The sequence below is a fragment of the Emericellopsis cladophorae genome (assembly GCF_022114955.1).
Source record: "Emericellopsis cladophorae strain MUM 19.33 chromosome Unknown NODE_25_length_288687_cov_117_495977, whole genome shotgun sequence".
Lineage (NCBI taxonomy): Eukaryota > Fungi > Ascomycota > Sordariomycetes > Hypocreales > Bionectriaceae > Emericellopsis > Emericellopsis cladophorae.
This window is the reverse complement of record NW_026250950.1, coordinates 90589-117344: the sequence shown is the minus strand read 5'-3', so window position 1 is coordinate 117344 and position 26756 is coordinate 90589. Positions and strand designations below refer to the sequence as shown.

Here is a 26756-nt window from a genome sequence, read left to right as displayed (position 1 = left end):
TCCAGCTCGCGCATTTGAGCGTGCGACGCACGCTCATTGGTCAGCCTTGGCTTATGAATCATGGCGCCGCTATCGATAAGCCGCGGGTCATCTTTCTTTGATGTCGCCATGATCTACGTACACTTAACTGATTAATTGTCAGCATCAGCACATTCCAACATGGGCTCGCAACAGTCAATGGTTAACAACAACACCATGGAAGGCAAAATCGCTACGTCAGGTACGTGAATATCTAGAAGAAACAGTTCGAGCCAACACACAGTAGCTAACCTGATCAGGTGCTCCCACCTCCGTCACAGCCGCTGCGGAGGCTGTCTCCAAGCCCAAGGTTAGCCCACTGCACCCTTTCGCAATAATCGAGTCGTAGGCTAACATTCCCGCCAGCCCTGCTGCGTATGCAAGGATGAAAAGGCGAAGCGCGACGAGTGCATGCTTTTCTCCAAGGCCGACGATCCTGCTGCCGACTGCAAGAGCTTGGTAGAACAATACAAGTCCTGCATGGCCGGGTTCGGATATAATGTGTAACATTAAACGATGGCGATGAAAGGAGCTTGTCGACGGAGCTGTGTACGACTTGTACTATACGTGTACTCAACGGCCAAAAGATAGATGAGACGGCGCAATAGACTCTTTAAATTTCTCACGACACCACGTTCGCCCTGTTGCTAGCGCAGAATAGCGCTACGATATCACTCTGAACAACGACGGTCTGGCACCCCCCTATTCAACCATGGCCGATGCATTCCTTGGCAGTCTTGACCCTGTGATCATATGCTTCGAGCATCATGGTCTCAAGCTCGTGCATCTTGGACGACATGGCCTTTGTAAACCTGATTATTTCTCGTTCAATCTCGGCTCTCCTCTCGACACTTTCCGCAAGTTTAGCAATATCTGTGGCGTGGTTCTTCGCGCTGTATTGAGCTGTTAGCTGCTGATGCCAAGAGCCACACGATCTATCGTGCCTTTGCTTGTGTTTCTCGTCCATCGTGGTGAGGATTCGATTCTGGAGCTTCTCGAGCTGTGCCTCTGTCTCGCCCACGACTTTTTGTATTTCACCGTTCTGTTCCTTTTTCAACTAATCACGAGGTTAAGCTTCGTCGTAATGATGAGCGATTCACATAGTCGCAGAACGCCTTACCTCACGAATTCGCTGTTGAGCCTGGAAGATCCCGTCGATATCAGAGTCATAGTCAGCGGACTGCTGGGTCCTCTTGGCGCGTGGTGGCATCTTGCCAATTCGAAATGCTTGTTGAAGTGGGCTTGATGAAGATTGCAAGACTACCAGTCAATTCAAGGCCGGAGCAAATTACCAGGTGTGGTCTTGTGTAAGAATAGTATGGAGGGAAGTCGCGACTGATCAATTCAGCGCCTCGCTTCAACAGTAGCACAAGGCAGGAGCCTCGCGGCAGTGTTTTCCCTTTATTTCACAAGCATTCAGAAAGACGATAAAGCTGTGTCGGCAAATTCATAGTATATATGTGATCACAGACATTATGTGTTGTTTCATTTCTTCATTGTCCGCGGTTGCCCCTTTTGGTATTATCATACAGGTTCCTGGCGGAGTGTCATGCTCTCTATCTTGTCAACGCAATGTCGTCTATCCTCAGAATCATCTTGACAGTTTCTGCGGCGAGCTCGATGGCGCTTGTGCTCACCAAGAGGGGCTGCAAGACGTTCTCCTTGGAGATGTTGGTGTTGACACCTCCTGACTTGATGCTGACTCCCGCATTCTTCTCTCCCATCTCGTGGCGGTGCCTCAAGTCGGTGACGACCTTGATGCTGTTCAATCCCGCGTTCTCTGCCAGTGTGGTAGGGACGACCTCCATGGCGTCCGCGAAAGCCTTCCAGCAGATCGCCTCAGTCCCGGTCAGACTGCGAGCCTGCTTCGAGAGCTGTGCCGCAATCTCAATCTCGGGAGCACCTCCACCAGCGATGAGAGCTTTCTTCTTCACCAAGCAACGGACGACGCAAAGAGCATCGTGGAGACTGCGCTCAGCCTCCTCAAGGATCAAGCTGTTGGCGCCACGAACCACCACTGACACGGTCTTGCCGGTAGCCTTGGCTCCCATGACCTTGATCATGCGGCTGCCGCTGGACTGGACCTCCTCGACGAGGTCAGCAGATCCCAGCTTGTCGGCTGTGAAAGAGTCGACGTCGGCAATAGGCTTGCACCCAGTAGATTTGCAAATGAACTCAACCTCATCGCGCTCAATTTCCTTCACTGTGAGGATACCTAGCTTGGCGAGGAAGTGCAGGGAAAGATCGTTGACGGCGTCGCGCAGGATGGACTTCTGGATGAGCAGCACGTTGCAGCCAGCCTTCTTGATCTTCTTGGCCATGTTCAGTAGGTAGAGACGCTCCTCCTTGACAATTTTGTCCATTTGGCGGTAGTCGTTGACCTGAACTGTGTTCTCCATGTCGGGTTTGGGGGGGCTGAGCTGGAATTGAATCAGGCCAATCTTTGCCTTCTCCATCCTCACCGGCCCGTTGGCATTCTTGAGCACCGGCTGTTCCAAAACTAGGCCCTCTACCAGCTCACTGTCCTCGATCGTTCCACCGACTTTTTTGATGATGCGGATATTCCTCAGGTCGACGTTCTCCGCGGTCTTGAGGTCGATGGTCTTGGTGACGGAGTTGACCGCCATGGGGCCCAGGAGGTTCGAATACTGCGAAACGATCTTCGAAGATAGGGATGTGTTGGCGGCTTGGAGAAGGGACGCAGTGTCGCTGAGCGAGATTGGCTGCGACATGTCGTGGAGGACTTCGACGGCGGCGGCGGCTGCACGCTGGAAGGCATCCGAGATGACGGAGGGGTGAATACCCTTGGAGAGCAGACGCTCGGCAGCGCCGAGCAAGCTGCCGCAGATGACAACAACCGATGTAGTACCATCGCCGGCTTCGATGTCTTGCGCTCCTGCCAGGTTAACCAGCATCTTAGCTGTGGGGTGCATGACCGACATGCTCTTCAGCATCGTGTGGCCGTCGTTGGTGATAATCGTCTCGCCTTTCCCGCTGCGAATCATCTTGTCCATGCCGCGGGGGCCGAGTGAGGTTCGGACAGCATCTGCGACGGCTGCGAAGCGATTAGCATACCTCAGCTGTCTTTGTCGAAGTTGTGTGCATACCTCTGGCTGCGACAATGTTGGCAGACCGCACCGCCATCGGCTTCTCCTTATCCTGGGCGCGGTCAGCGGGGCAATTTGGAGCTTCACAGGAGCTGGACGTACTCTGAAAGTGGCATTGCTGTTGTTGCCGCTGGGCGCAGCTTGAGTAGCCATGTTGAGAAATGTCTGCGGTTTCTTTGATCTCGAGAAGGGATTGTGCTTGTCGAGATGCGGTGAGAAACACGAATCTGTTGTTGCTGGAAGCCTCCAGATATCCCACTTTCTGCCCTAGCAATGTGCCTTCACTCCGCCATTGCATCCTAGAATTTTTGGCTGCTCGGACCCCGAGATGATCCCCTTCCGGGTGCAGCTACATCCCGCGCTAGCTTTATTCGGACTAAAGCGACACAGCTCCAACTGCCACTGCGAGGGTCCGTGCGTGCAGCTCCAGGCTCAAGGCAACGCAGATTACGGCATGCTTCTGACTTCCATGCCCTTCATCACCATCCAGCGTCACGTCCACGACTCTCCCCTTAACAGTCTACAACAACTATATTCAGAAACTCGTTTGACCGCGGGTACTGAAGTTTTCACGATAAATATCTCTCGATCAAGCGGATTGCCAACATGGTACGTCCGGCCGACGCACGTCACCTCATGACAGATGTCGCTAATTGCAGCAACAGCCTTCCGCGACCGGCTCCAGCTGGGAAAAGTACCAGAAGAACTTTGCCGACGATGAGGTAGAAGAGAAGAAAATCACACCTCTTTCTGACGAGTATGATTTCGAGTTTCAAAGGCTGTCGCAGTCCGCTCACCAGTGTTAGGGATATCCAAGTACTCAAGACGTATGGCGCCGCTCCATATGGAACCGCCCTCAAGAAACTCGAGAAGGAGATCAAAGACAAACAGCAGAGCGTCAATGAGAAGATTGGCGTGAAAGTAAGCGAGCACGCGCCCCGCGTTTTAGAGAGTTGTCCTGACTGTTCTCAAGGAATCAGATACCGGACTCGCACCACCACATCTATGGGATGTCGCCGCCGACCGTCAACGCATGTCAGAGGAACAGCCTTTCCAGGTCGCACGATGCACGAAGATTATTGCAGATGAGAAAGGCGACGAGTCGAAGAGCAAATATGTTATCAACGTTAAGCAAATCGCAAAGTTCGTCGTTCAACTTGGCGAGCGCGTCAGTCCGACAGATATCGAAGAAGGCATGCGAGTGGGCGTCGACCGCAACAAGTATCAGATCATGCTGCCGCTACCGCCCAAGATCGATGCCAGCGTTACCATGATGACAGTCGAGGAAAAGCCGGATGTGACCTATGGCGATGTCGGTGGCTGCAAAGAACAGGTCGAGAAGCTGCGGGAAGTTGTCGAGATGCCATTGCTCTCGCCAGAGCGATTCGTGAACTTGGGTATCGACCCTCCCAAGGGTGCCTTGCTGTACGGGCCCCCAGGAACAGGCAAGACACTTTGCGCGAGAGCCGTTGCCAACAGGACCGATGCTACCTTCATCCGAGTCATTGGTTCTGAGCTCGTGCAGAAGTACGTCGGTGAGGGTGCGAGGATGGTGCGCGAGCTGTTCGAGATGGCGCGAACGAAGAAGGCCTGTATCATCTTCTTCGACGAGATTGACGCCGTGGGTGGTGCCCGTTTCGACGACGGCGCCGGTGGAGACAATGAGGTCCAGCGAACAATGTTGGAGCTCATCACACAGCTGGACGGTTTCGATGCGCGAGGAAATATCAAGGTCATGTTCGCCACCAACAGACCCTCGACTCTCGACCCAGCTTTGATGCGTCCCGGTCGTATCGACCGCAAGATCGAGTTCTCCCTACCTGACCTCGAAGGTCGTGCAAACATTCTCCGAATCCACGCCAAGAGCATGTCCGTCGAGCGCGACATTCGATGGGAGCTGATCTCGCGTCTCTGCCCCAACAGCACAGGTGCCGAGCTTCGAAGCGTGTGCACTGAGGCCGGCATGTACGCCATCCGTGCGCGGAGGAAGGTAGCGTCGGAGAAGGACTTCCTCAGTGCTGTCGACAAGGTGATCAAGGGTAACCTCAAGTTCAACTCGACAGCGACGTACATGCAATACAATTAAGCGCTTAGAATTTTATAACCGGTCAGGGCTTATTTATCATGGTGTACGACTAGATGGGTCTGGGTGCGCCGGAGCTAGATTCGTTGATGAATAGACGGCGTTTGTCCAGGCATGGCCATTTCAAAATGCCCCATCCGCGGCGCATTTGTGTGTCGTCTACTACCTTCTCATTGTGTGATCCGACGATATATATCCGTACCTAAAGCATGAACGCCCGTGCCCAGTCCCAATCCCAGTAAGCCCTGATGAAAAAAGATGCAATGCTAGGCCAGGCAGTGAAATGTTCCTCTCCACTGTGCTCTGCATGGGTATCCGTCGTGTCGAAATGCAAAGTCGTGCCGTTATATGGTGAGAAGTTGACCATCACTATGCCATTGCTGTCGCTCCCCATTACACGCCTATCGCGGCCGCAAATTGGTGATAACAACCCAGGCACGCAACCTCCCCGTCCGTCTCCTTTGGCTCAACGCAACATCCTCGGCATATTATGCTCTGGTGTCCTTTCGCTTTCCAAGATGCTCCTCCTGCTGTTCTCTGCGTTTTTTCTCCGTAGGGTATCCTTGTCTTGGGAGAGACGTTGCCGTCGTCAAAGTTCTTCATCTCGAATGATCGTGACAAGACCTCCTGCTCAAGAATCATGGACGCATTGGATTCTTCTTCATCGATCCAGCCCTGACATTGCCGTATGCAGACGTAGCATGTCCACTCGCTACAACCTTGGCAATGAGCAAACCCGTCCAGCTGAGATGCCCTCGAAGGGTGATCGCCACAGATGTGGCACGGCATGAGTAGCAGGTTGGTACCTTTCGATTTTTGCCGGGGAAATATGTCGTACTGCTTCTCATGGAGCATGTGCTCTGGGGCTCGATAATCAAATCTCGCACGTTTGCTCGGTAATGGGATGACCTTTCGGATAGGCCATTCCCGTGGACTGTTGAGTTGGTCTTGCTGGGCCCGTTTAGGGCTGAAAAAGTTGTAGAGGAATTCTTCGCCTTGGTCGTCTCGACGTCGTTTTCGAGGCGGTTCGACAAATGGCATGGCTGTTACTGGCGTTGTGGAAGACAGTAATCAAGTGCAGTCTGGAGAAAAGCTCGATGGCGGCCAGAGCACTGGACAAGCAGCGGTTTCGGACGGTAGCACGATGGGATGGATGGGCGTTGATCGAATCCGCCAACAGCAAATGTTCGAAGCAGAGGATAATTTAGAAGGAAAGGGTAGCTGCACGTTCCAATCACGCCCCAGAAGATGCCTGAGACGAGTGGTCTTGGAAAGTACGTTGAAATACGTTGGATAGAGGACATGCAGTTGCTGCCATGCAGTCGGGATTTGATTTGATGGACACCTCTAAACTGCTGGTTGGCGGGTCATTACAAGCGGGTATCGCGGCCGTGAGTGGCCAACAAGTCTTCCATGAGCGGGATTCGGTGCGCCAGCCACCTGACCAACATTCAGGCCCCTTCGCAGCATTAGCCGGCAGGCGACGCAGAGACTGGGAATGGTAGGACCTGGGAATTGACTGGAACGTAGCAGACGAGTCGGGGCCTTCTTACGGTAGCTAGATCGCCCATCGGGGACTCGTAGTCTAGGAATTACCTGCTAGCAGCTCAGTCACATACTTGCTGGCAGGAAGTTTGATGCGTCTAGAACATGTAGATGAAGGGCGCCGAATAGACGCTGTAGTAGGACAAAATAAAAGTATTGAAAACGTTTAGCTGATTTACACTCTAGCTTCCGCTCCCTTCTCCAACTCTCTCTTCATTTCCCAACCCAGTTCCGCCCGCCTTCGCTAACAAATGAGCTGATCTAGGGGGTGACTAGTGTACAAATCCAGACACGACCGACGGCATCTCGATCAGTGGCGGACCTTGCTCTCCTTGGGAGGGTCGTATGCCAGCTTCCTCGACTTGAGCCAAGCCCACTTGTATCGCTTGACCCACACGCTCATCGCCCATAGTACAGAGGTGACAACAAGGACCTTCATGCCCATCTTCTTGCGGTCGTCCATCTCAGGCTCGGCAGCCCAGTTGAGGAATTCGACAACATCCTTGGCCATCTGCGAGGTCGAGGCAGGGGTGCCATCCTCGTACTCGACGAGTCCATCGTAGAGCACACGGGCCATGGCGATGCCAGTGCCGGGGAAGTAGGGGTTGAAGTTCATTCCAGGAGCGACGACGGCGCCGGCAGGGGGCTCCTCGGGGTAGCCAGTCAAGAGGTCGAAAATGTAGTTGCAGCCACCGTGGCGAGCCTTGACAATCAAGCTCAGATCAGGGGGCAGGGCACCGTTGTTGGCAAATCGGGCAGCCTCCTCATTCTTGTAAGGAGAGGGAACGTAGTCGGCGAGCTTTCCAGGGCGCATTGTGGTCTCGCCCTGCTCATCGGGCTCGCCCTCGTATTCGTTGGCTTCAGCGAGAGCCTTGGCCTCGTCGACGGTCAGGACGGTGCCGACAAGCGTACGGTAAGGAATTCGGCTGAGAGAGTGGCACGAGGCGCACACCTCCTGGTAAACCTGGAAACCTCGGCGCAGGCTAAGAGTAATTAGCGACCTTGTTCGGGACTGCACAGCAAGACCGATACTTACGCCTGGTGGTCAAAGGTCTTGAACCACTGCTCGTGAACCCAGGGGTACTTGGTGGGGTGAAGACTATCGTGTCTCGTCAGCTCACAGTACTCAATTGTGGGTTGGGCTTGCGTGAACGTTTATCACGCAGCTCCTCAGCAGTTGGTCGAGGGCCGCAGTAAACCGTCCAGCAGCGCTGTTGTCCACATACCCCTCCTCAGCAGGTGTCGAAGCGTGAGCCACAGGTCCGTACATGTGGTAGTACCAGGCAATGGAGCCAACAGCCAGGGAAGTCGAAGCGACGGCGGCAATGTTCATGGAGGTAGGAGTAGCTTCCTTCGCGGCACCAGAGCTAGCCGAAATCGTCCGCTGCAGAAATAACTAGTCAGCATCATCCCTTCTTTGTGATCCCAGTCCAATTCCAATCGTTTGTCGTCGGGATGGCGATCGCAGGCGTGGATATGTGGTGGTTGCTGTCCTCCTCGGTAAAGGGACGGGACGAGGTGCGTGGCATACCTTGGTGACAGCGGTCGCGCCATTTCGGAGCCCATTGAGGGTGCGCGTCGAGCGCAAAGAAGACCTCGCCAACATCATGGGCAAAATGACTGCGATGCGCAGGGGAGGTCGCTATCGGAAAGAACGGCGATGGAGGTTGAGATCGGAGTCGGAGGTTCGAAAAGGCTCAGGCGAGGCCTATGGATGCATGCTTTCATTGGCATCAGAGAAAATCCAGCGTTCCGAAATGGGCCGATGCTGATTGGCCATCATCACGTGAGGACTGGAGCATCGTCGTCAACGACGGGAGATTCAGGCGAAGGTCGGACCTCGGAAGAACCTTGAGCCGCCCAGGATGTCCGACTCGGAAGACCCACCTCTGCTTTCCTGGGTTAGGCCCGACTCGGTCACTCAAGGCTCAAGCTTTGGCAGTGTTCGTCGTCGTTGCCCCGCCCCCACCATAACAAACAACCCCTTCTTTGCCAGGACATTTGCCCGCTGCGACTTGAGCATTTCGCATTTCGCAACATCCACGGAGCGGAACCTCATTCGTATATTTTCTTCAACATGTCGGAAAGCAAGATTATTTTCTCTCTGGAGGGGAAGGGCCTCAAGCTCACCACTGAAGCCGATCTCGAGCCTCATATCGCAGGCCTCCGCGAACAAGATGTTGAAGAAGTCAGGATCCTGGGCAATACCCTAGGTATTGGGGCTTGCAAACTCCTCGGGGAGGTTCTGGCCACCAAAAAAAACCTCAAGGTATGGATTCAAGCCAAGCTCTGCAGCAACGACTGACGCAGATGCCCGCAGGTCGCAAACTTTGCAGACATCTTTACTGGCCGACTTCTCAGCGAGATCCCCGAGGCCCTTTCTTCCCTCCTTACATCGATCCTCAACCTTCCGAAACTAAACACGATCAACCTCAACGATAACGCCTTTGGCCTCAACACACAAGCCCCCGTTGTGGCATTCTTGTCAGCCCATGTGCCTCTGCAGCACTTGTACCTGAACAACAATGGTCTCGGCCCACACGCCGGCATCCTCGTGGCGGATGCGCTCACTGCGCTCCATGCTAAGAAGGAGGAGGCAAGGAAGGAAGGCAAGAAAGTTCCCGACCTTGAGACCGTCATTTGCGGTCGCAACCGTCTGGAGAATGGCAGCATGACCGCATGGGCCAAGGCCTACAGCCTCCACAATAAGATCAAGGTGATCAAGATGGTCCAGAATGGTATTCGGCCCGAGGGTATCTCTCACCTACTCAGCGAGGGCCTCAAGACCGCGCCGCAGCTGGAGGTCCTTGATCTGCAGGATAATACGTTTACGGTCACGGGTGCCAGGGCACTCGCCAAGGTTGTACCAGGATGGTCTTCTTTGAAGGAACTCGGCGTTGGTGACTCCCTATTGAAGGCCAAGGGTGGTATCGCCCTTGCTGCGGCGCTCGCCAGCGGGAAAAACGCCAAGCTCGAGACCCTGCGCCTGCAGTACAACGAAATCACCGCTGTCGGCGTGAAAGACTTCGCCGCCGCTGCAAAGGAGGCCCTGCCCGCGCTTAAGCGTATCGAACTCAACGGCAACAAGTTCTCTGAAGACGACGAGTCCATCCTCGCACTCCAGGAGCTTTTGGAGGAGCGCAAAGAGAAGAATGCCGGTGATGTTGTCGTCGAAGATGACTGGGGTGTTGATAGTCTGAGTGATCTTGAGGAGATTGACAGTGAGGAAGAGGAAGAGGAGGAGGAGGAGGAAGAGCCTACCGTGGAAGAGAAAGCCGAGAAGTTAGTTAAGGAAGCTGAGGAGGCGCAGGAAGAGCCTACTGTCTCGGTCGCCGATGGTAGTGTTGATGCACTGAGAAACAAGTTGGAAAAGACGTCTATCTAGAGATGAGCCACGGCCAACATAGAATATATATGCTAGACTTATGCGCCCGACGGATATGCGATACCCGATAATGACACTCCGTTTTGTGAACAATTTCTGTAATCGATTTCGATGCTATCCAGTGAATGGTATTTATGGTATTTATGGTATTCTGCTTCAACGCCCGGTACAATGCTCTTGCTCGTCAGAAACCCTCGTCGCTGGTCGGCTCTGGTTTCAATAATTCAATCATCAGATTATGAAGAATTGCTGCAGTCCTCACATAACATCCATGGGGTCCATTGATGTGCCGCGGAAGTGCTCAAAAGCCCCGTACTGAGATGCCATCTGCATCTGCTGCTGCTCTCTAGCATAGTCCGAGCCCATGTAGACGGGGTCCGTTGCGGGTGTGTATGCCAGGGAGGCTTGTTGCTTCTCCCGCTCGCGACGCATGAGTTCCTCGTACCCTGAAGTCATGTACGGCTCGCAGTCTTGCTGTTGCTGCCATTGCCCGTTTGGATTTTGAATCATGGTTCCGTCGAGGCTCAACTCCTGCTCCTGCTGCTGCCTCTCATATCGGACCTGGGCTAGCTGCTCCTCCTGTTCCACGGTTGTGCTGCTCCATGCGAGGGCTGGGATATCGCCGCCACCGTTAGGAGGGCAGATGCTCCACAGCTCAAGCAGCCGTCGCTGCTGAGGCTTGTCAGCAACTCGGAAGAGCTGAACTTGTGATGGCGTCAGTGTGTTGGGGTTGATGCCATGGATGCGAAGCATGGTCTCTGAAGAGAGATTGTCACCTGGTCCAGGTTCTGATGATCGTCTCTCGGGCATCTCGGGCGGAGACAATGCAGTTGAATGGTGGTAATGCTGCGAAATAGAGTAAACAATGTGCTGCGTCGACGAGGGCGCCGCGATGGGGTCCATGTGCCGTGGAACATCCTGAGCAGTTCGAGAATCAGGATTGAAAGTCAGGTTCCGTGAGAACAGAGCGGCAAGCTCATCATGAGTTGGTTGTACAGCCATCATGGCCTACCGACGTCAGTCATCTTGATATGGTTTTACCTGAGAATCCCTACTTCGGATGCACACACTCTACCAGTAGCAAGTGATAGAACGAACAGAGTCTTGTCGAGGCTCAAGAGCGAAATCGAAAAAGGTACTCCTACTTTTGCGATATGATGCTGAATACAACTGCTGATGACTTGGGAGGGCACAGCAAAGACCGTCGGGGTCGTCTTCAAATATATCGCGCTCAGGCAAGGCGAAATCTGTATATTGTCCTATAACACGGTTTGTCTGAAGAGAGTCTGATGAACGCAAGAAGGGAGAAATTTAAACCGAAGAACCTTCTGTCGAGAGGAAAGTGAACAAAGGCGGTGGCCTCGTTGGGTTTCGTTGGGTCACAAGACCGGGGCCTTTTGGTCTTGAGCAGCTGCTACTTGTCAAGCATTGGCGGGGGAAAAGGGGTGGTAAGTCTCGGCACGTCTATGACGGGTCCTTCCCTCAAAGGAAATGATGGTGCCTCAGTCTGTGAGTGTAAGAACTGGCGCGAGGAATTCTTCGTGACTCACAATTAGCTATGAAGTCTCATGCGACCATGGCTATTTGAAGGGTGGTGCACAATGGAGGGGTCCGGTGGTGACAACGACACGTCGCACATTTCATGGAGGGGTCCATGACGCAGAATTAGCCATGATTTGACGTACATCATTCATACAAAGATTTTGAGGTCATCCTTACTAGTAGACAAGAAGGCGATCAATGCTCCAAATCCCAGACGCTCTCAATGATCCCTGGGAAGTATCCTTCGTACGGATACACAAGTTCGACCGTGCGCATTCTCCTACTGTACAATCCGCTTGCTACCAAGACGATCCAATGGGTCACTTCCACGAGTTCGCCCTAACGATCCTCCGTGCAGATGGCAGATGCAATGCCACCGTGACCGATTGGGCACCTTCATGTTCTGCTCTCTAGGCTCAATCGCAGCGATCTGACTTATATGATGATAGTAAAGTGTAGAGATATCCTACTTTAGCCTATTAGCTTCTTGCGAAGCGACAACCCAGTGTCGATGATTATTGACATTACAACTCCGTAGATCACGAGTCGGATCCGACTGTCACTACGAAGCCTGATTATGAGCGGGATGTGGGATGGATCTTAAGGCTTACCTGGTACCTGCTCCCACATCCCGATGTATTCCGCCACAAGTGGCTGGCGGCGGGCTAGTTTGTTCACGCTCCACTTTGTGGCTAGTGCACCACCGTGCAACGACGACACACGCAGCTCTAGGTTGCCTGGTACAAGAGCAAGCTCTGGACGTCCCACATTCAGCATCATACAGCTTCGATCTGCCCACCCTCACACCCTTCACCTCTGGGCTCTCTACACAAGTCACTCAAACCGCGCAGTTTTCAAAATGGTAAGCTCTTCTCGTCTAGCAGCCCCTCATTGCCCGCGGTGTGACAGCTGCTGAATAACTGTCGTCACTAGACGTCCATAGGTACGGGTTACGATTTGCTCAACTCCATCTTCTCGCCCGATGGCCGAAACTTCCAGGTCGAATATGCTGTCAAGGCAGTCGAAAATGGCGGCACCTCAATCGGCATCCGCGCTAAAGACGGCGTGGTCCTCGCTGTGGAGAAGATCATCGGGTCAAAACTGCTGAAGCCGGGTGCCAACAAGCGCATTGCGACGGTCGACGAGCATGCTGGAGTGGTATGATCCATCAAATTGCATAAACTGTCTCCTTCTCACAGTATCTAGGTGTACTCAGGCATGGTGCCCGACGGACGTCACTTTGTGGATCGCGCTCGTGACGAGGCTCAGTCATGGCGCCAGACCCTCAAGACACCCATCCCTACATCGGAGCTCGCCTCGCGCATGGGCAGCTACTTGCAAGCCTACACCATGTATGGTTCCGTGCGACCGTTTGGTATCACAGCGATTGTCGGTGGTGTCGACGGCTCCGGAGACGAAGTTATCGACGGCGTCGTCGGCTCGGGGCCGAGCACCGGTGCGGGCGGCAAGTTGGATGGGAAGCACGGAGGTCCCTTCCTTTATATGATAGAGCCCAGTGGCCAGTACTGGGGATACTACGGTGCTGCGACCGGAAAGGGGAGACAGGCAGCCAAGGCAGAGCTCGAGAAGCTGGACCTCGCTGCTGGCAACATCACGTTGGAGCAGGCGGTCAAGGAGGCAGCCAAGATCATCTACAACGCACACAAGGACAACAAGGACAAGGACTTTGAGCTAGAGATGACGTGGATCAGTGGTGTGGACGGACCGACCGGTGGGCGACACATGGAGGTGCCTCAAGAGCTCAAGGAGGAGGCTGAGCGGTTAGCGAGGGCGGAAGACGAGTCAGATGATGAAGAGGATGAGAAGAAGGACGACAAGATGGAGGAGTAGCTGCCCAAAGGAGGCAGCTGTACCATCAACGTCATAGAATAATGAAGTCACTGAATGAAATGAGAATCTGACGTCTTGTGTTCTGTGTGTACTTCGTACAATGATGCTTTTCTTCTCGCATGAGCAGCAAATTCGCGGCTCGTCAATTACTACCTGTGGGCAAACGCCGGCTTAGCAATCATACCCTTTTCTTCAGCAGCAGCCATTGAAACGATTACACACGATTCTTCCTCCAATTCTCCCAGTCCGCAAAGAATGCAAGTTGCAGCCCCTTCTTTGCTGCAAAAGTCTGGCTGTAGAGATCATTGACCTTCTCTTCGGATGACTTGTCCAGCACATGCATCGTCACAGCCAACAGCAAGCTCGCCGCACTAGCTGTCTTGCTATACTCGTGTGAATCGCCGCCTTGTCGCGCTTCCTCGTGAACCTCTGCCAGATAGGGGAAGATCACGTCGGCGGTGAGGCCAGACTGTTTCACCTCCTTGTTGTTGCGAGCCTTCTTCATGCGCTTCTGGTAGTCAACTATAATAGCACTCGCGCGAGACGCCAGCGGTTTGACACCAGTTGTGCGCATAAGACTCAGCAAAGGGACCAGAACAGAGAATGCCAGAGGGTTGAGGGACTCGTTCTTGATGAAGATTTCGAGCAGGTCCAAAATTCGGTTCTTGAGATTGACAACGGCAGCCTTTGCGTCTCGTTTCTGTTGCTTCGAGTCGGGCTTACTCTTCGCTTGTTGCTTGAAGACTTCGCCCAATTTGTCGTCCATGGCAAGCATCTCGGAATCAGACATGTCCTGATCGTCGTCCGAGGAAGCGGCATCTACGTCTTTGTCGAGTCGGTGGCTCTTGAGGATATCACCCACAAGTTTGTCGAAATCATCAATGTCCATCGGCCTTTGCTTCTTATCGCTGTCTTTATCGTCGTCGGAGTCGAAGTCGGAGTCGGAGTCATCAGCGTCGGAGTCATCCTCGTCACTGTCGGCGTCGGCCCCATCGGCTTTCAAGTCAACGAACTCAACGTCCGAATCAATCTCGCCGTCCGAGTTCAGCTCAATGCCCTGTATTTCCTCGACGTCGTCCTCTTCTTCGTCAAAACCGTCCACGACCTCGTCGCCATCCTCAGCTGTGTCGAAAAGCTCCTTCTGACCCTTTGTGCTTTCACTGGTCCTTAAGGGTCCAGTCAACAGCTCAAGTGCTTCCGTCGTCATCTGTGATGTGAACGCGCCGAAAATCTGCTGCGAGACTTCACGCATGAGTTTGGACGGTCGTGAAACCATGGACAACAAGACCTCAACAAGAATCTCCGTGCTGCCCTCGTCGTCCTCATCTTTCTTGCCCTTTTTGGACCGCTCGGCGATTTGTTCGAGGTCTTGCAATGTTTCCATTGCGTCGGGATCTTCGTTGTACAACCGCAGTATGGAGACAGCATGGAGCATTGCAAGGCTCAGAGCCGAGGTCTTCTCCCCTTCCGTCTTGGTCTTGCGTTTCATGAGCTTCTTCATGCGAGCCAAGGCATCATCGACAGCGGTGCGGATCTCGGGCGCCATCTCAATGGCCGCGCTGTCTATTGACAGGACTGCGTTGCAAAACGTGGTGAAGTCCTTGCTTCGACGGATCAGCTTGCTGATGGCTGTCTCGAGTCTTGATCTGCAGTTTTCCTTGATTGAATCTGTCAAGAGCTCTGCGGGGATATTGCTCGGTTGTGAATAGGCAATGGTAGCCAGTTCAGCCAATGCGGCACCTGTCTCTTGACCCCCTGTCGAATCACCTCCTGATGAGTTGAGCAATTTGGCAAGATAGTCGATGTATGACCGAACGATGGCCTGCCCTTGCGGCTTGGGAAGTCTACCAAGCTTGGCGAGAGGTTGCCTGACGACCGTCAAGCACTCCTGCTCAGTCAGTGTATTGACATGTTGCAGCATTTTGTCGACAGTTTTGGTATTTGTTCGGGAGTCAAAGCTATAAGCACCATTTTCGCCAATCATACCATTTAGAATGGTTGGTAAAGAAGTGGGATGCGATCGGACAACATCCTCTAGGGCTTTCAGAGCCTTCACAGCTGCGCGATGGAGGAACCTGTCCTCCTTGGCTGCCTGGTTCATGAGACATGCCATGAAGTTCTTTCCGAACAGGCAGCCGAGTTTCGCTGGCAGTTCTGCAAAACTTTGAAGCAATTTCAAAAACACGTTGAAGCCCTTGAACTTTTGCCCGTCTGTTGCTTTCTTGGAAAACAATGCATCTGGAAGGGTCAGCACTCAGCCTGTGAGATCGCCTGGGTGTCCTTTACCGTCTACAACACGACCACAGAACTCCTGGAAATCCTCAGCTCCGACTTCCGACCTCTTGTAGTGAGCGATGATGTGGTCCCAAACAAAGTGCGACTGCGCAGTCCAGTTCGCTTGCTTCAGACCAACCTGTCCCTCGGCATCTTCTTCGGGGGTGTTCTTGAAGCTTTCCCTGAGGACCTGACCAAGATGACCCAGCGACTGCGTGGCCAGAGGATGATGTGTCCAGGGTTTCAAGTGAATCTCAGGGAATCGAGAGAGCGCCACTAGCCAGAGTGCCACGCCTTCCGGCGTGCGCCCAAGCCCAGCATCGGCGAACCTCTTCAGTGTCCTCGTTGCCTCTTCTTGACCCATCTGCTTTATTGCGTCCGCAACAACCAGGCCGCAAGCAGGTCGGAGCCACACCTTTTGCGTTGCCAGCTCCATGAGCATGTCCAGAACAGGCTGCCATCGCTCAGATGCCTGGAAGAGTGTGTTCGACCTCACAAAGCATTCCAGACCAAAGAGTCGACCAAAGGCAGCATCGCGCTCTTCTTGGCCGGAGACGTTTCCACCTGATTTCGTCTTATCTTTGAAGATGCCCAATACCTTTTCAAAGGGTAGCCCTGGGTAATGTTGGTCAGCCAGAGTGTCGGTGTCACCATAGAGTCGCGAGAGTGTTTCTGTAATAACCAAGCTGAACCCTGGACGTGAGGCATTGCGCCCACTGGAGAGTCCGCGGAATAGTCGATGTTCGAGGTGTCTGGTGAGAATGGTTTCTGAACATGGGTTTCCGTTCCCGTCGCCATGTTCAAACAGGCTCCTGAGAATACAATTCGCCGCGGCTATGCGCTCCTCGACATCTTCGCTCCCGAGCAAGTCATAGAGACCAGCTTCTCGTTGTCGGTCCGCATGCTGCAAGATTTCTGGAAAGGGCTGTGGCTCAAGGTTTGCCGGTGGCTGATGTCGTTTTCTTTTGAGCGCCATACCGGCAATGTTCAAGCTTGCGCAGGAGGATATTGCGTTCAAGTTTATGTAAAAGTATTCGCCAGCGACTTCACCACTGATAAAGTTTGCGCTCAATGAGAATACATCGAGCCTGTTTGGTCGGATGCCTTGTATCGTGGATCCGACACTGAGATGAACAAAAAATCCCGGATTCTGCCGCTATTGGTGCCACATGCATCGGGGTCCTGCCCTCACCGCCTACCTATTTCAACCATGTCAAATGTGCAAGCATTAAAGACGAGCAATAGTGAGTCAATATGAAATGGTGAAGTGATCCTGTCGTCTTTCTTTGCTCATCGTAGTGATTTCGTATCAACGGATCGACATATGTTGCCGTCGTGTGAACACATAGCGTCAATGCAAGGGCCGCTAAGTTACACCTAGTCTAGTGACCTACCCTGTAGTATCCTAGGCTGCTCATTGACATGCGTTGATTTCGACAGTAAAGCCAGCTCGGGGTATGGGAAAGACATCCAAATATGCCTTTAGCTCGGAAATATGGCCTTGCGGTCTCAAATACGGATTCATGCTTTGGCTGTGCTGTTGACTTACTTTTGTGAAGGAGGGCTATTAGACTCAAAATTCTGCAACGAATTTGGAATTCACACATAGGACATGTCGCATTGTATGAACGTTGAGGAGAATCTGGGCTTAAGGGAATGTCTACTTTATTACTTCAGAACAAATGCGATACACTCATGCTTTCAATCGCCTGCCATTTAGTTGACGAGGTGGTATGTTGAACGGAAGCTAAAGTAAAGACGGGCCCCGGATCCGAGTAGAGCCAAATCCGACCCGAAGCCAAGCCTGCGACGCGGGTGTGGGGTCCTCGTTTTGAATCCAAAGCACGTGATCTCGCGCCGTGGTCAGCCCTGCCCCGCTCCGCTGACGCGCTGCATATGTTTACTTTCGCAAGGCTCTGTTTACATTCCGCACCCACGCTCGTCTGAGCTTCAACAAGGAGACCAGCTGCAGACTGCAGTCAGCGAGAAACCGGTGCGACAACCCCGCACGGTGATACTCCATGCAGGAGGCCCTTCCTTGCGCTTCTTCAGCTCCTGCATGTCGTATCATGAGGGTGGCATTTACGGATAGAGGGGAAATACTTTAGCCTTGAATCTTGATGAGGGGGGAAAAAGGGTCAGCTGCACGTACGCGTTCACCGAGAGGCTTTGACATGAGTGTGTGGGGCTTCCAGCGGGCGAGTAAGAGACCAGGGCGCTACTGTCTCGAGTCTCGGCGCTCGTGGAAACCCTCATCCTCAACAGCGATTGGAAGGGAGTTGAACAAGCCTCAAGTCAGAGATGCCGGCGAAGCCGCACCAAATCCTTGAAAGTTCCGATGCGCTTCTTTGTTCGATGTTTTCTGCATGTAAACAAAGAGGAATGGACTCTTTAGAGTGTGCTACAGGTGCGATAGCGCCTACGAACCTCATCGGGATCGAAGAGACCCGGGTTTCGCGCATGATTGCAAACCGGGAAACGCGTACAAAGCCCAGAGAATGGCATCATAGGTAGGTCAATTTATTGCCTACGCGCAGGGCCAAGATATCTCCGACGTTCCAGCGTCTGTTGCTCGCGAGGACGATCGGCAACCTACTAGGCATGACGTCTTCTGGTGGTGGGCTTCCCCAGTTATAGGGCGATCGGACACGAGGGCGCTTCATCGACGATTAGCACCCTCAACGTGCGTCAATCTTGAACCGCCACATCCAGAACCCAGATAGGGAGCAGAAAGCCAGAGCCTACCCAACCCAATGCAGCGCCAATTCAACCAACCTCTTGGACAATTCGATTCGGAACGCACATGGCGCCATGCCATTTTCACAAATCCGCCGAGCCACGAACAAATTGGATCTTACACAAGGAAGATCGAAGCCAAGGCGATGAGACTTTGAGGGATCGGCCGGGCGCGAGGCAACGCACTCTCTGCCTTGTGGGTGCAAGGCCGCCCGATTCAACAAATGCAAGGGATTTCCGAGCAATTATCAAAAAGAGTCAAGTCTTTCGCCTCTCGCGTGCGGCTCCCGGGGTTCTGTGCTTGCTTATTATTCTGTAGATGAGTTGTTCAATCTAGACTCACATGTTGACCCAGCTTTTTCGCAAGCTAAATAACTGAGGTAGCCTTCGAATGGCTCGCTCGACTAGTGCGGAACCATCGGTACCTGGCTAGTAGAATCATTCCGGCTTGCTGTTTTCACGAGCTGGCAAAGATTGGGGTCTGATAGAATTTTGGGACAGAAGTGCAGTAACACCATTCATCAGATCCAGAGGTCAGGTCTTACATAGGCGTACTGACATATCTGCCCAAGATTGACCCAGTTGAGGCTACAGTTGACACAAGCACATCGCAAACATCTCTGATTACTTTTGTGAGACGCACATGCCGAGTCGATTGTCCAAGTGAGACTAATGATCTTCAACCAAGCGATGGTCGAGGCATGTCTGACTGCGAGACCCTGAAGACTGAGGGTCAGCCGAGAGAGGACCAAGATGTCTCGTGCCCCGTTGCCTTGGCAAGGGCTCGTCAGGTCCGGTTTCTCGCCTAGAAGGGAGGGAAATTTTCCTTCATTTTGCTGCTCCCGCTTTTAACAAGGGAGAGGCCCCTATGTTCCCGACGAGCACCAGAGAGTCAAAGACCCAGAAAGCGGGCTGCAGTGTTGGCCAAAGAATGAATGAAGATGACCCGCGCTTTCTGGGCTCAGCTCTGACATGCATCCTGGCCCTAGCCGTTTTGGGGAGCTTCAAGGGTGGCCGATGTTCCAACAAGGGATGGCGGGACGCTAATAATCACGACAGCGCTGCACAAGCTGCAAATGAAACCTTTATTATGCATGTCATAGAGCTGCGGGTGGATACTGGATACTACGTGTACCGTGTGTAATCACTACGCACGCTGATTTCTACGACGGGTTGTTCAATGAAAAGAAACAGTAGGCTTCTCCAAATACTCGTGAACGATGCCTATTAGTCTAAGCATCCGTTGTTGACGAGTACAGCAATGGTCACTGGGCATGAAGCTTGGAACCGAGTGTATAAATAGGATAATTGATGCAAGGGCAGAAGCAGGATGCTGGCTCCATAGCGGGTGTGCGTAATCACTGCGTAGGCATTATCTGATGTTGAAAAACGTGCACGCATGTGTTCATGTTGATGCTTCATGGCTTGAAAACGAACTTGTGCTGTTGTTCCACGTAGCAACCAGATGCAGTCCTCCTGACGACGTCAACAACAGACCTCCCAAAACGCACAAGCATTCATAGCTAGCTGCATGAGTGCATGCAGCATGTTCGTTGAATGCTCAAAGAGGCATGGATAGACCCTCGAGAGATCCCGATCCATGAAGAAAAGTTGTGCTTCTGCCGTTATTGGGAGGTTCACCGCTCTTCGGCGACAAAGGAGATGATGTAACAGGCCACAACATTCTTGGTCGGGTGAAGACATGACGGCGGCACCGTGACAGGCACGGACTGGATTCGGCTGCTGGGCCCCCACCAGCTAATAAGTTAAGCGCCGCCTAGGCCAGGGTGGGCAATTGGCAATTGCTACTGCCGTGAAGGCAGGGCGACTGGAGCAAGGTGGGGCTGTCCGCTGAAGGCAGTGAGTGAAGGTGCCTGGACCTGGACAGGGTGAACGAGCACTGGGGACTTTTCAGGTTCCGGCGCCAGTCGACATGGACTTCTGGCGTTTTGGCGCCGACGTAGAGGGCAGTCGCCCCTAACAACGGCTGCGAGCCTCCACTCTTCGCGGGTTCCTTGTCGTCTTCAGCTGGACTGTTGCGCGACCGGGATCCTGCTTGGAGCAGCGACTCCACATTGGCGTTCTTGAGTCCGTGCCTTGTGCTTTGTGCCTTGCTTGCACAAGTTTGACTAGTGCATCCTGGCGTCGCTCGTGCGTTGTCATTGTGCTGCACGGCTAGCCATCGTCTGCACGGCTGTGCTCTGGTGGTTGCTGTGGTTTGGGCGACAACGTGCATCCACCATTCAAAAGCCGTTGCTCCCCTCTTCAAACTGCGTCTCACTCCTCCAGCCTGATCTTAATTACCCATCACAGACTTCGATCTCGAGGTAAGGAAGGCAAGGCTGCGACTGTCATTCTCTCTGCGAAGTAGTTTGACTGGGCAAAGCATTGGCTTGGTGCAGCGGCCAACCAATCCTCACCTCGAGCGACACCATCGAGCGAAGAGAGCAACCCCCCGGCAACAGGAACAGGTACGTGCAGCCCTACCATACGCTACAATTGAGGGCTTCCACGTCCACTAACAATCGATTGCTACAGATTCCGTGTCGTTCCAAGGCTTCATTGCCCTGCTACAGGACTGTTCGATCCCACCACTTCGCCGTTTCACGCCTCTAATTGATTCCTCAACTGGGTCGGTCCCGAACCCACTACACACGATAGCGAAACCACGACACGGCACATTGCTCGAAGTCTCGCCTCCGATGTTTGACAGACATCTGTGAACGAGCTTCTCTGCCGTCGAATTTGCTGTGGCACTGGCAAACTTGCCGTCAAACGAACCCACTTACAGCAAGTCGGAAACAAGCAACGGTTCAAGACTCCCATGCTGTGATCAGTTACAGTATTCAATCACTGTGACTCTGATCCTGCGCGCTGCGGCTGCTAAACCAGGTCACGCCGAAACTACGCTGGCATTGCGTCCTTGACGGACGCTAGCCTTTGTCCTCGTGCGTTATCATGGAAGCATCGTCACCGTTGGCTGCTATGCAGCCTACCATGGCCATGCCCTCATGGGGTGCTGGTCCGGACATGTTTCGGTCACACACTCGCAATCCCTTTGCTAATGGAGGGGGTGTTGCCCGTCGGGCCTTGCGCGAACGATTACAGAAGACGGATTACTTCAATGTCAAAGAGATCCCCGGCTCTTCGCCAGCAGCGAGTCTGGCCGCGGACCTTTCTCAGAACTTTCGCATTGACACTGAGGTTAGGTAAGTTGGCTCGCAAGAAAACCCGTTCTTGCCATCGCTGACGCTCTTGGTTCTACCAGCCCTCAGTTTCCTACTCCACGACGCGCGCTCTTCACCACCAATATGATGGGAGGCGTCGAAACACGAGGTTTGTACAAAGAAGCAGCTGTCGACTTGAGCCATGCTAATTCTGTTTCAGGCTTCTGTACAACGCCGCCGCTGCCATCATCGTCTCCTGCTCCTACCATGGACATGTCGGATTCCATGGAGACCATGGAGATGTCTCCACTACCTCACAAGCCGCCATTCACAACTCAAATCGAAATAACCTCGCCTACACCCTTATCGACTCCATCCCACGAAGATGACAGCATGATGCTAGACTCGCCACCGCCACTCCCCCGCCAGTCCTCCCTGGAACCGCCCAAGGTGTCACTCACTGAGTCAGTTAGATTGCGCATTCCAGTCCCGATTGAACCCGCTAACCTGCGCACAGCCGCAAGATCGCTGCTCTCAGAAGACCTTCTCTCACTCGAGCAGGCAAAGTCCACAGCACTAACTCTGTCCCGAATCGAGCCGGTACAGAGAACCCGCTGCCATCGTTCCGCTTCGGCGCTGGCATGTCCCAATCGTCGACCAACCTGTCATTAAGCGAGTGCTTTGACTCAGCATCGCCACCTCAAGAGCGCCGCCCAGTGTCGGCCAACAGCCTCTGCGCTCCCTTGGCTCTCATGCGCTCCCGACCTCAGTTGAACACTGGTTCTCCTCGTCTTGGCTCGCCCGCGGCCATTTGTCATGGCCGCCGTAGTAGTTCCAACCCTTACCTGCGTAGCAGAAAGCAGGTTCGACGTTCTTTGAGCATGTTCGAGAACCCTGGCGATGTCACAAAGCCTAACCTCGAAAGAGACGAACCCGGGCCCTCTGGTTTACAAGCTGTCATGGATACCGACGATGTCCCTGAGCCCGTGCTGCCTCATTTTCTGTCTGACGACCCTTCGGATACTATTCCCCGCATTACCAAGGAGACTCTTCTGGAGGTGCTTGATGGCAAGTATGCGGATAACTTTGATCAAAAGATGGTCATTGACTGTCGTTTTGAGTACGAGTATGAAGGCGGCCACATAGATGGCGCGGTCAACTACAATGACAAGGAGCTTCTCGCCTCGCAACTCCTGCGCACTCCCATGGCTGGTCGAACTCTGCTTGTCTTCCACTGCGAGTACTCTGCCCACCGGGCGCCCATGATGGCTCGCCATGTTCGTTCTGAGGATCGTACCATGAATGCCGAGTTCTACCCTCGACTCAACTATCCCGACGTCTATCTCCTAGATGGCGGGTACAGTGCCTTTTTCGCCGAGCACCGTGGCCGGTGCTTCCCTCCCGAATACGTCGAAATGTCGGATGAGAAGCATCAACGAACCTGCGAGCGTGAAATGGGTAGGCTCAAGCAACGAAAGGGATTTGGTCGCGCGCAAACCTTTGCTTTTGGGCAACGCGAAACATGCGAGATGGACTCTCCTACAGGGCCTGCGAGACCCAACTCACGACATACCCCCATGTCATTCGGCGAAGATTCGCCTATCTTTGGGGAGCGAACCCACGCCCGGCGGATGGCGTCATACTAATGTTCATATGAACTCATCGCTGGGACATCGACGCCGTTGACGACGACTCACGACAAACTAGCTCTTGGACACGAGCCAACTCCTGGTTCCTCCTCCCTCTCTTACGGAATCTCGTGGTCCTGGATGACATACCGGTACATATTGCGACTTCTAATGCTTCTTACCTAATCATCACGGAGTCCAGGACCCATCGAGAGCGTGGACTCCAAGCACAGTCTTCATACCTCCGGACACAACGAGGTGAAGGCTGCGGCACACGCAAACACTGTTCATAACACGATTACATATCACTCCACGCACGAGCGGCACCAACTATCACATGAACAAACGACTAATCAAGTCGCGAGATGAAATTCTCGCTCTCTCATTTCCTCCGGATAAACTACACACTGTGCTTGGCTCGCGTGCGACATGACATTGCGACCAAGGCCCGACATACAACCAACCGCCACCACTGCGCATATACCCACGACGGCATGCTTTTTTTTTTCTTTCTTTCCTTTTTACATTTGGCTTTCTTCTCATGTTCATATCATCCCGGGGGCTGACAGACACTTCCCCTCGGAGCCCGTGTATTCATACGGGCTTTCATCTTGACGTAGTGACTAAAGAAAGTCGCTCATTGTAGGACTGGCTTTACGGAGCGATTGAACTCGCGGATATCAGGTGAGACTGGCTGGGGATCGCTGGTCTTGTATATTTCACGCCTGGAGACGAGTTCTGACTCTTCCCTTTGTCGCTGGTTCATACTACAATACACAAAACTTGATGAAATCGGGCTTGATTTGGTGGCTGCTGTCGTATGGTGCTTGCTTGTGACCAATGTCGCCCGTCACTAGTAGAATATCGCCAGTCTCGCCCGCAATAGAAACATTGACTCAACTCTAGATGCGTCACCGTTGCAGCCGGTCGTACCTACACCAGCCCAGAGGTAAACAAACGCGTTTGCGTCGCGGTCCTGGTTGTTCACTCCGTGTTCTTTGTTGTTCAGCTGCCAGCCATGAAAAAGAAAAGATCATCAGATGGTCACAACGCCGCGGAGTCTGATCTCGTTGTAAGGATAGCTTGTGCTCGAATGTAGATGCCCAATTTCGACGTTTCAATCCCTGCTCTACCTGTCTCTAGATGCTCCTTACCTCCATGCCCATGGCTTCTTCCATGCCGCCATAACGCCGTCTAAAATGGACTTGTATTGCCAAAACGAGGCACGCTGGGTATCAAAATTAGAGGGTAAAGTCGAATTCCTCAAAGGCCTTCTTGAAAGCTTCCACGTCTTTGATCTCCTCATCTTCCGTCTGCGCGCAGTCCTGCCAAACGACGCGGTTCTCCAGGCCCATGAGCTTCGCCATGACGCGGCGGCCGAATTGCAAGTCAAATCGCATATCTGACTCGAGGGGCATGACGATGGACTTTCCCTTAATCTTGTCTTCGCCATTGTCCGCCCAGATCCAGACGCGAAAGAAGTCTCCGTAGGATGCCTGTTGCTCCAGTGGAATATCCTTGCTAACAAATGCTGGCAACGCCTGATTTTCCGCCTCCACTTTGAAAGCGGCCTCAACGAGCCCGCGTTGGATGAGATCGGCCGCAATTGGCATGAGCTGCCAGATGAGATGGACATTGCGGTCGCGGCTGATTTCCCACGTGACGACTCCGAGCTTGTGATTCGACTTGTTGGCGACCATGGCTTGGATTGCCTCGCGAAGCCTGGTCATCTCGTTGTAGACAGCGGCTGCTGTGCCGGCCGGGTCTGTGACGTCCCCCAGACTGGGAATAGTAGGGTTGTGGGGAATGGGAATGATGATCAGGTGGACGGGAAAATCGAGTCCCTGGTCAGCAAAAGTCGTCGTGGTAGGGAGAGGCCCTTTCGCGACGGTGACATACGTCTCGTCGCCGACGCTGCATAGCATATGCTGAGAAACATTGGGGTTCGAGAGGCAGAAGTAGCACCGGTCCGGACCAGGTGGGGGTGAACGTTGGCGACGCCTCTTAGCACCCCGACCATGGTGACCGTCGCGGCCAGAGTGAGCGTAGCGGACGTTGTCTGCTGGTGCCTGACGCTTCTGTTTCGCGATGAATGGTGAGGCCGTCACACCCTGTGGTACTGGTGTGTCGGTATTGTTGAGTGTGAAGGCGTACATGGACTTGGCCTTGGCCTGGTTCCCAAAAGGCGCCATGGATATGAATCGTGTCACCCGCAGGGGATCTGCATCGCTCTCGTTGGGATGGATAAAAGGTTCGCGTTCGTAGAAGAAGGATCCCGGGGATGCAGACAGGTGATATCGCGGCTTCAGCGCGGCACACAACTCAGAAATGGCCTCGCTGGTCTGGAGAGAGGCTTGCTGTGTGGGGTCAAGGGCTACATTCGAGCCCTTCCACACATTGGCTGGCCACATGGACGTGAGGAGGATGTCGGCTGAGTTGGCGCCTCTCAAGGTTTTCGCGTCATCATTGGTATGAAACGGGAGGTGCTGTTCCTTGGATAGACCGCCCACTAGATTCGTGTCAAGCTGACCGCCCAAAGAGACGATTCTTATTCCATCGGATGTCTTTGTCGTGCTGCGCTTGCCAAGGTAATGCAGGTTTGGGCAGATGTCTTCGTCGGTCTGAATCTTGGCGGCGATGCGTGGCGGAAGAGGGTGAGTGCCGACGGTAAAGTAGGTGGGAAGCGGAATGTCGATGGAGCCGTCGAGCAAAGAATCGACAAATGTATCGTCCGTCTCGGGGGTGAACATATCGCCGGTCAGGAGAGCCAGAGCGAAGCTGTTTTTTGCGTGCAGAGAGGCTACCTTCTTAAGGGCGGGTTCGATATTGCCATTGAGGCTGCCAAGGACAATGCTAAGAGAAGTCAGTACGTCAATCATGAATGCGGCAGGCATTGAACCAGCCGGCTTTCAGTGACTTACATCTTCGGCGCAGCCATCATGGGGGTACCGTCGTGCAAGGTTGATTGTGCAGGTGAGTGTTGAAACTATCCAAGTTGGAGATGGGAGGCAGAAGTTGGAGGGTGTAGGTACTATAAGCAAGGAAGGCGCTCGAATTTAGCTGAATCTTTTCTCATCCAAGAACACAAATCATCTGATAACTAACTCTGCGCGAAAGAAGATTGGAATACTATCTTTGTAGCCACCTCAAAGTATGCGCGCGTTCATCCCACAGCAGATAATTCAATGCACGCGAGAACCTCCAGGTACAGTCAAAGAAGAGGTGGACCCTGCGGTTGCGAATGCGCTTGGCGGTTGATTGGTCACCGCCCCACCACTTCCCGCAGCCAGAGTGCTATCGATAAGCGTGCATGCCAAAAATTTAGAAAGGTTCGTTCCTCCCTACAGTCGCTTTTCGTCGTCGAAGTGAACTTTGGCGGGGATTTACTACAATTACCACAACTTCACACGAGGGCTCCCT

The 26756-nt window shown here is 53.3% G+C and overlaps 11 protein-coding genes across 11 annotated transcripts; 5 read left to right on the top strand and 6 right to left on the bottom strand.

Annotated features, from left to right (window-relative positions):
• Positions 1-159: 159 nt before the first annotated feature.
• On the top strand, positions 160-525 carry J7T54_003237 (Cytochrome c oxidase copper chaperone-like protein; the record flags this gene model as incomplete). Its single annotated transcript, XM_051506796.1, has 3 exons — positions 160-220; positions 279-328; positions 385-525. The coding sequence occupies 3 exons, from the start codon at positions 160-162 to the stop codon at positions 523-525; spliced, it is 252 nt and encodes an 83-aa protein (XP_051361926.1).
• Positions 526-724: 199 nt separating this feature from the next.
• J7T54_003236 (uncharacterized protein) lies at positions 725-1228 on the bottom strand (the record flags this gene model as incomplete). The annotated part of the gene is made up of 2 exons (XM_051506795.1): positions 725-1075; positions 1139-1228. 2 exons carry the CDS (start codon positions 1226-1228, stop codon positions 725-727), a joined length of 441 nt encoding a protein of 146 aa, XP_051361925.1.
• Positions 1229-1574: 346 nt separating this feature from the next.
• J7T54_003235 (T-complex protein 1 subunit delta) lies at positions 1575-3278 on the bottom strand (the record flags this gene model as incomplete). Its single annotated transcript, XM_051506794.1, has 3 exons — positions 1575-3073; positions 3126-3177; positions 3228-3278. The coding sequence occupies 3 exons, from the start codon at positions 3276-3278 to the stop codon at positions 1575-1577; spliced, it is 1602 nt and encodes a 533-aa protein (XP_051361924.1).
• Positions 3279-3731: 453 nt separating this feature from the next.
• J7T54_003234 (uncharacterized protein) lies at positions 3732-5211 on the top strand (the record flags this gene model as incomplete). The annotated part of the gene is made up of 5 exons (XM_051506793.1): positions 3732-3734; positions 3791-3882; positions 3932-4046; positions 4106-4160; positions 4211-5211. The coding sequence occupies 5 exons, from the start codon at positions 3732-3734 to the stop codon at positions 5209-5211; spliced, it is 1266 nt and encodes a 421-aa protein (XP_051361923.1).
• Positions 5212-7063: 1852 nt separating this feature from the next.
• On the bottom strand, positions 7064-8362 carry J7T54_003233 (Cytochrome c1; the record flags this gene model as incomplete). The annotated part of the gene is made up of 4 exons (XM_051506792.1): positions 7064-7736; positions 7790-7852; positions 7980-8137; positions 8285-8362. The coding sequence occupies 4 exons, from the start codon at positions 8360-8362 to the stop codon at positions 7064-7066; spliced, it is 972 nt and encodes a 323-aa protein (XP_051361922.1).
• A 468-nt stretch (positions 8363-8830) lies between these two features.
• On the top strand, positions 8831-10138 carry J7T54_003232 (Ran GTPase-activating protein-like protein; the record flags this gene model as incomplete). The annotated part of the gene is made up of 2 exons (XM_051506791.1): positions 8831-9022; positions 9074-10138. 2 exons carry the CDS (start codon positions 8831-8833, stop codon positions 10136-10138), a joined length of 1257 nt encoding a protein of 418 aa, XP_051361921.1.
• A 258-nt stretch (positions 10139-10396) lies between these two features.
• Positions 10397-11143, bottom strand: J7T54_003231 (uncharacterized protein; the record flags this gene model as incomplete). The annotated part of the gene is made up of 1 exon (XM_051506790.1): positions 10397-11143. The coding sequence occupies one exon, from the start codon at positions 11141-11143 to the stop codon at positions 10397-10399; it is 747 nt and encodes a 248-aa protein (XP_051361920.1).
• A 1396-nt stretch (positions 11144-12539) lies between these two features.
• J7T54_003230 (20S proteasome subunit alpha 7) lies at positions 12540-13531 on the top strand (the record flags this gene model as incomplete). Its single annotated transcript, XM_051506788.1, has 3 exons — positions 12540-12542; positions 12614-12838; positions 12887-13531. The coding sequence occupies 3 exons, from the start codon at positions 12540-12542 to the stop codon at positions 13529-13531; spliced, it is 873 nt and encodes a 290-aa protein (XP_051361919.1).
• Positions 13532-13745: 214 nt separating this feature from the next.
• On the bottom strand, positions 13746-16781 carry J7T54_003229 (DNA polymerase V-like protein; the record flags this gene model as incomplete). The annotated part of the gene is made up of 4 exons (XM_051506787.1): positions 13746-15419; positions 15558-15769; positions 15818-16420; positions 16580-16781. The coding sequence occupies 4 exons, from the start codon at positions 16779-16781 to the stop codon at positions 13746-13748; spliced, it is 2691 nt and encodes an 896-aa protein (XP_051361918.1).
• A 4718-nt stretch (positions 16782-21499) lies between these two features.
• J7T54_003228 (M-phase inducer phosphatase-like protein) lies at positions 21500-23354 on the top strand (the record flags this gene model as incomplete). Its single annotated transcript, XM_051506786.1, has 4 exons — positions 21500-21750; positions 21810-21877; positions 21929-22172; positions 22226-23354. The coding sequence occupies 4 exons, from the start codon at positions 21500-21502 to the stop codon at positions 23352-23354; spliced, it is 1692 nt and encodes a 563-aa protein (XP_051361917.1).
• A 1223-nt stretch (positions 23355-24577) lies between these two features.
• J7T54_003227 (uncharacterized protein) lies at positions 24578-26277 on the bottom strand (the record flags this gene model as incomplete). The annotated part of the gene is made up of 2 exons (XM_051506785.1): positions 24578-26189; positions 26258-26277. 2 exons carry the CDS (start codon positions 26275-26277, stop codon positions 24578-24580), a joined length of 1632 nt encoding a protein of 543 aa, XP_051361916.1.
• Positions 26278-26756: the final 479 nt, after the last annotated feature.